At 39.1% G+C, this 7,319-nt stretch overlaps 1 protein-coding gene across 3 annotated transcripts in view; it reads left to right on the top strand.

Annotated features, from left to right (window-relative positions):
- The window catches only part of GPCPD1 (glycerophosphocholine phosphodiesterase 1), a 46,910-nt gene extending 40,014 nt beyond the window's left edge, over positions 1 to 6,896 (top strand). For 2 of the 3 annotated variants that reach the window (XM_066610937.1, XM_066610948.1), the window contains exons 19-20: positions 2,298 to 2,458; positions 5,532 to 6,896. In XM_066610937.1, coding sequence (XP_066467034.1) covers positions 2,298 to 2,458; positions 5,532 to 5,724 — 354 coding nt within the window. In that variant the 3' untranslated portion in view covers positions 5,725 to 6,896. Of the gene's footprint in view, positions 1 to 2,297; positions 2,459 to 5,044; positions 5,083 to 5,531 lie in introns of all 3 variants that reach the window. The other variant, XM_066610988.1, reaches the window with a different exon arrangement.
- The last annotated feature ends 423 nt before the right edge of the window (positions 6,897 to 7,319 follow it).

A 7,319-nucleotide genomic window follows, 5' to 3' on the forward strand; every position in this document is an offset into this window, starting at 1 on the left:
GCTAGGAGCAAAGCAAAGTGACTGCTGGGCCACAGTAACCCATGTGTTGAGTTGCTTGGTCAAACCCCACAACAGGCAGACTCCATTTCGAATGTGTGGAGAAGGCAAGCACCAGTGAGTGATCTCTTTAGTTGCTGTTTGGGAGCCAGCACTCCAATTCTGGTTCTTCTGTGTCTCTTCATCACCTATGAGATGTTAAGTAATACCCCAAAAGTTCCATGAGGCCTCTGCTGTTAACTGCCTTTTTAACCTTGTTTCTGTGACTAGCAGTGGGAAGCTCCTACTTTCTCTAATCTCACTGTAGAGGAATGTGATGCTTTTGCCTAACCACATCACCATTTATAAAAGGATGGCAACTCCACACCTGAAGAAATATCTCCCTTGTTTCCCTTTATGAGGTACAGAGTTGGAGTGTGGCATGAGACAAATGGCAGCCCTGAGGTCCAGCAGTTGAGGCACAAACAAACAGAAGAATGACCACTTCCAATCTCTATCCTGTCCTCAGCAAGCTACTTTTTTATTGCCTCTCTCCAAGATGAGCATTGCATTGCTGCCTAGTGACTGAGGTACAGATTGGAAACAATACAAGGATCATGACTTGAAGAACTAACTTTGCAAGGGTTTCCCACTTTCCTCAAGATATTTCATGACCAATGGTTCTCAGTCATAGGCATTTAGGATTATGTCTAAAAAATGCATGTACACATGCAGTGGTTTAATCACAGTATGATAAATTAATGATTTAGAATTTTCCATCCTGGGTCTAGAATAACAGTAGCAGCACAAGGATCTGTAATCCTTTCAAAGTCTCTCTTCAAATGTTTTGAATACAGAAGGTTTCTTGCTATACAACCTCAGGCTGAGGGGAATCTCTGACTGATCTAATGATGCACCTTGACTTGCAAGAAGTAACTCTTCCCTATCTAGGCAATATACTTGGGTTTTGCCTAAACAAGCATAGGAAGATAGGCTTGAATATCTCAGAGGCCACTGCTTCATTTTTAATCTTGCTAATAGCCCTTCTGCCAAACAGCTACAGCTTTAGGTTCTTGCTGTCTTGCTTCCTTCTCCAAAGCAAAAGGAAGAAATGGCTTTTGCAAAGCATTTGCAAACAAGATTAGTCATGAGTGAGACATGAGGGAATTTGAGTGGTGTCCATGGTTTTGGGTATCCACAGTAGCAGCATTCCTGGAGGATATGGGGGCCGCTTTTTTTCTAGTACTTGGGATTCTTGAATGTTTGTACTTGTCTGAATCTATTCTAGTCAAACACTCTTGAATTTCAGGGCTTATACTTCAGTGGTGGCTAGATAAGAGTTTAATGAACTCAGGATCATTTCCCATCAGAAGGCATTATAGCTCAATGAGAGGTTCTGCTCTGTCTGCAGCTTACAGAGCTTGCTCTTTGCTTTAGTATGTAGGGTGCTATTTAAATCTGTTCATGCATCCACTAGACACTATTGCCCCCCCAGGCAACCTCTAGCTGGCATGTCCTCCTAAATGTTTTGTCTAGCAACTGAACAAATGTGATTCCGTTCTTGGGATGAAGTGTTTCTGCCTCTTCAAACTAAAGACCCTGCATATGCCTGATCTTGGAAGCTAAGCAGGGTTAGGCTTGGTTAGTACTTGGATGGGAGACCACCAAGGAATACCAAGTGCTATAGGCTTATACCATAGTCTTTCAAGACTGAAGGTTGCCAACCAAACTAAAGACTGTCCCACCACATAATTACTTAGAGAAATAAAAGTGTGATCTTTCTGTAAATTTCAATTCATGAGGCTTCTGGGTGAGGCAATTTCTTCCATCCATTTTAAGGGAAGGGGGGGAATCTGAACAACTGGAGGTGGAAGCGTGACCCAGTGGCCTCTGGTTTATTCTGTTTTTGGATATTCACACTTTTTAGCTTTAGATTTCTATCTGGGATTCCTTAGGTTTCTCTTTCTTAGATGGTTCTTAAAGTTGTGTTCCTCTAAGTGTGTGTATACATTTTTGAACATGCTTTCTTTATACATAAATTTCTTGCATTTGTGAGAACTAAACCTGACCTTTGTGATGTGTTTGCTGATCTAACCCTGCCTGTCAGTCAAGAGGGGGTATTTCCCAGGCTTTGATTGTCCCACCACTAGAACCTATGAGAATTGAGCTTCTGGTAATTCAGAATTTTTTTAGACTTGGAATATGTTTCACCTTGAAATGCAAAATGTTTGGAATATATTAATTCAAAACTATGGAAGATTTGTCCTTATACTGCTAGTATCTCAACTAAGTATGCTTAATATTTTGTTGTTTTTTTTTAGGGGGTTAATGCACATGCAGAGGAGTTGCTGCAGCACCCACAATTTATTGAAGAGGCCAAGGCTAAAGACTTAATTGTCTTCTGCTGGGGTGATGATATGAATGATCCTGAAGTCAGGAGGAAGCTGAGAGAATATGGTGTTCAGGGTCTGATATACGACAGGTATTGCAAAATAAATATGGTTTGCTCAGAGCACTGACCTGTGCTGCTAAGATTCAGGGTGACTTGGAATAAATGCTCCTGAAATCCGATTCACTGGATTTCATTGGATTTACCCCTGCTAATTGGGTAAGAGGCACTTTTTCAAGTGGGTGCTCCTTTTTTTAGCAGGGGGAGAGTAACTGACCCACCTCACTGTCTGTTCTAGTGGCTGTCTGCTGGTATTCATTTGCGTCTTTTTAGATTGTGAGCCCTTTTGGGACAGGGAGCCATTTAGTTATTTGATTTTTCTCTGTAAACCGCTTTGTGAACCTTTAGTTGAAAAGTGGTATATAAATACTGTTAATAATTGGAGCAAATATACATATCTGACCTCTTTATCTTGTCCAGTTTGTTTGTTTGTTTGTTTTTTGCATCCTGCATGAAAAGCTTAGCTTATAATTCTTTGTGTTCAGTATACATTGAATTCTTCCTTTTGGCATCGGATGGCTTTTGTATATTGATTTATTGATGTTCCTGATGGTCAACCGTAAATGTTGTATTCAAGATGTGTATGTTCTGAAGTCAACCTATAGCCAACTTCCTTTGGGAGGTAATTTTGTTCATTGTAATTTGAGTAGTCTGTACATATTTCTGATTTTTTCAGGTGCTTTTGCTCTGCCAGTCTCTTTTCCAGTATCAGTGTGTGTGAGTCAACATTTCCACTTCTGTGTTCTGGAACATGTGTGCAGTTCTGTGCATAGAGGGTGTTCTGGTCCTCAAATACTTCCAGGTAGCATTCCAATAGAATTTGAATGAAAAATGCCATGACTGGGTTCACTAAAGGGCAAGAGCTGGCGTACTGGCTTCAAGGAAGTACAGTGCTATTGGACCATGATCCATGGTTAGGTGCCCCCTCATGCTTGCCTGCTTCTCCCGTCTCCCTTCTTGCCAGCTTTTACTCCCACATCCCTGTCCTTTTCCTTTTTGAAGCCAACTTGGTTAGCACTATGTTGAGTTAGAAATAATGGTTAGAAATTTGGCTGCTTTTGGAATTGTGGAATGCCCATGCAAAAGGGAAGGAGTTAAGCAGTAGTGTTCCCGATTAAGTGTTCCATTTCTACCAATTTGTTTAATTTTTGTCCTATAATAAAAGGCACTTTGGAAGGTGGAGAACTGTGGCTCAGAATGTTCCTGTCTCTGGCTGGCACTGTGAGCTGGAGGCAGTTTGCCTCTGGGAAATTTTGGCTGAGCTTTAGTATTTCCTGACTTCTCTTGCTGTATTTGTTGCAGGATTTGCTCTGAACTAAAGTCGGTTTGCCATAACATATTCTATGAAAGCATGCATGTGCTTCATAGTGATTCTTATTTGAAAGGATTGCATTTTACAAAACTGTAGCAACTGGTTGCTTTTAGAGCAGGCAGAGTCTTGAGCATAGTACTAGTAAGAAGGCTGGAACATTTTGCAGTTCAAGGCTTTGACTGCCCAAACTTGTGGTGTGCAGGGATGGATTAGCCACACTTCTGAGGGATAAATAAGAGTAGCACTTGTCAATCTGTGTTTCTTCATACCATTTTTCTCTTCTGCCCACCACCTGGACTGGTTCTTGCAACGTCTGGTTTACTGCCTCCCTACAAATCAGTTGCTAAATATTCAAAGTTGCAGCCTGTTTTTTATAGCCTAGTGGCCCTTCTCTCTGCTTCCACTGATGCAAATTTTAAAAAGTCAACCTGGCGTTGTAAGCATCCCTTCTAATGTCCAGCCATTAAATGCTTGTCAGTTTTTTTAAAGCTGGTAGCTGTACCTGAAGGATGCTTGGACTTTGTTGGGTGGAAAGTTCACTGCTTAGAGACTTTACGGTATAAAAACTTGCTGCATGCCAAGAAGCTGAACTTAGCAGATTTTTGAGACCAGCATATTAGCTTAGGGCAGTAACAAATCTCTCTAAAGTAGAAACTGCATATTCATAGGGTGAAACCAGGATCCTGACTGTTGGTTTTTATACTATTAGCAGCTGCAGCTTCTGATGAGTGTCCAAGGAGAGTTGCATGTAAGATAGACAAATTTACATACATACGGTAGACAAACACTAAAGTAGACAAATCAATAGTAAAAGCTATTTTTCCACTGATTTGGTATCCACTCTGACTCAGCCCAGGGTTCTGTGTGGCTAACTAATGGTCTACCCAGCTTCCTTTTTTTCCTGGGAGACAATGTAATGTTGGTTGCTGTTGCTTCTGCAGAGGTTCAACCTTTTGAGGTGGCTAGTGGCTAGTAGAGTGCCATTGAACATAGGGCTGCAATTTCAGAAAGCATTCCAAGGATGACAGTTGAGTGTGTGACAGTTTGGCTTTGGAGAAGCAGGCGAAAAGAGTTAATGAACTGTTGTAAGTTACGGAAAGGGCCTTAAAAGAAAAAAAGTCATCAGTTCTGGACTAAGATTTATAACTTATTATTATTATTATTATTATTATTAACAGTATTTATATACCGCTTTTCAACAAAAGTTCACAAAGCGGTTTACAGAGAAAAATCAAATAAGTCAAATAAATAAAAATCAACTAGGTGTGTAATATAGTCCCTTACACCTAGATTCCTTTTCCTCCCAGACATCCACAAGATTCTCAAGTTCCAAATGATCTGACAGGTTTGTACATGCTTCCCAGAATGTGTTTTCTTTTAAAAGTATGTGATAAATATACATGAGAGATCACTAAGCTTTCTTCATGGTTTCACAAGAGTGCAATATTTAGAATGCTTGATTTGGAAGAAGAAAAAATGGTGTTTAGGCTATCTTTAGAGACTGAAATTGGTGCACAGCATGGCATGCAAACTTTATGCGTTAACTTTAACTTTGACATGCTAGATGCTTTACTTACAGAATGTTCATCGTGTAACTCACTTAAGTACGCAAGAATATAAACATCTACTTTGTTAAGTCTAATTCATTTACTTTAAGGCATTCATCATAGCAGTGTCTTGGCATTAAACTTTCAAAAAATGTTAGCTGTGGAAGTCTACAGTTTGTATATGATTTCAAATGTCCCTTTGTAATAGAATGGCTTTGCGTTAATTACTTTTCTTTCTTTATTGTAGGATTTATGATTGGATGCCTGAACAGCCAAATATCTTCCAAACAGAGCAGCTGGAACGACTGAAGAAAGAGGTGCCAGAACTGAAAAGCTGTTCTTGCCCCACTGTTAGCCACTTTAGTTCTGTAGGTCTGTTGTGTAAGTGTGGTGATAGCAACTATAAAGCAAGAATAGTAGACAGTTCAGACAGTTTATAGCGAATGCCACATAACAGAATTCTTCGTGATGTATAAATCGGATTCTCTCCACTGAACGCTGCTTCACTTTTCTCATATCCAAATGAAGCAATAATACATGGTCCACTGTAGCATATTAAAAGTCATTGCTAGATTGTCAATTTCTGCTAAAATGCTTGGTCAGTTATAGTTCTGCCCCTGTATATTCTGAACTGGCCATCTGTGGAATCTGTGTACTGTAAGATACGCACCTAGTTCCTGTGCAATCTGAAGTGTAAACAGTTGCATCAGTTGCTAGAATCTCATTTGCCAAATATCACTATGTGATTGATTTGACTCCTATACTAGTCTGACAGATTAGTGGAGAGACTGTACTGTACAAAACTATATTTGGCCTGGGGCAAATGTGCCTCAGTTTTGTGCACTTGTACCGATGAATGCATCATACGAATGTGTGTGCCATCACATTGCACAACTCAGAGATGATTTCATTTTTTTCTGCCTTCATTACTGTTGTCTTTTTTGTTTTGTCTTGCCAGATATAATGATGAATAGTGTATTCTAACAGCCTACTAGTGCCCCCTCTTCACTGTTTGTATCTAAATATTGCTGAAGTTCAGAATATTGCAAATCAGTATAAGTCACGTTGCCAATCATTGTACTTAAAGGAGCAGATGCACAATACAAAAGCCAGTAAGCACTAAGCATGAAGCTGTAGATGTTTGCAGCACTCTGTGTCCTTGTGGTGCTAGTATGGTGCAAGGGCAGTAAGGGCTGAATGAAAATGCTTAATTTTGGCTGCCGAAAAATCAGACCACTGTTTAGATAGTGAAAGCCTCAGTTAATTATCATCTTTATTTCTGGGCATTTAGTTGTAGGTGTTTTGAGAATCAAATCTAGATTTTTAAAGGTAGGCTCTCAAACTTTTTGGCTAATGTACACTGCATACAGAAATTATGGTAAAGAATATATTGTTACATATGTATGTTTGCATGTCCTTAAACTCATACCTCTCTTCAGTAGTGGGTAACTGAAACACAATACCTGTAACTTTTTACTGTGTTAAATGCATAATATTTATTTTTTCCTCTGATGGCAAATCAGCAATTGAACCAATAACTTGTAAGATATGAATCTTGTTACTGCTGTATAGAGCTGATTATATAAAAGTTCAATAAATGCAATATGTCCTGGTTGTTGGTGTTTTGCCAAGTTGTTTGGGGACAGTGGTTTTTGATTGCTTTGTACTGAAATGTCTTCCACAAAAAGCACAGTCCTTAGTTCTCTAGAAACTATATTTAAATTTTTTAATGCATTTTATACCTAAATTCAACATAGTTATGCACTTAATTTCTCTGATCTACAGGTATGCAATAGTGTATAATAATATCTAAGCCTAATAGCCACCTGTAAGCTTGTACTTCAGGTTTATACACATTGGAATTAATTCTAAGCTTTAAAATAAATAGCCCTGTTCTCCTACTCTGTTTCATGTGAACAAACAAATTTTTAACTGAATTCTCTCTAGTTAAAGACATTCACCTTTTATCTGAATATTTGCACTTTGGGCTCTGTGAAGAACTTCTGTTCTGGATTGTTCTAACTCCTGGAGTGTA

This window comes from Tiliqua scincoides, chromosome 1, assembly GCF_035046505.1.
Source record: "Tiliqua scincoides isolate rTilSci1 chromosome 1, rTilSci1.hap2, whole genome shotgun sequence".
Lineage (NCBI taxonomy): Eukaryota > Metazoa > Chordata > Lepidosauria > Squamata > Scincidae > Tiliqua > Tiliqua scincoides.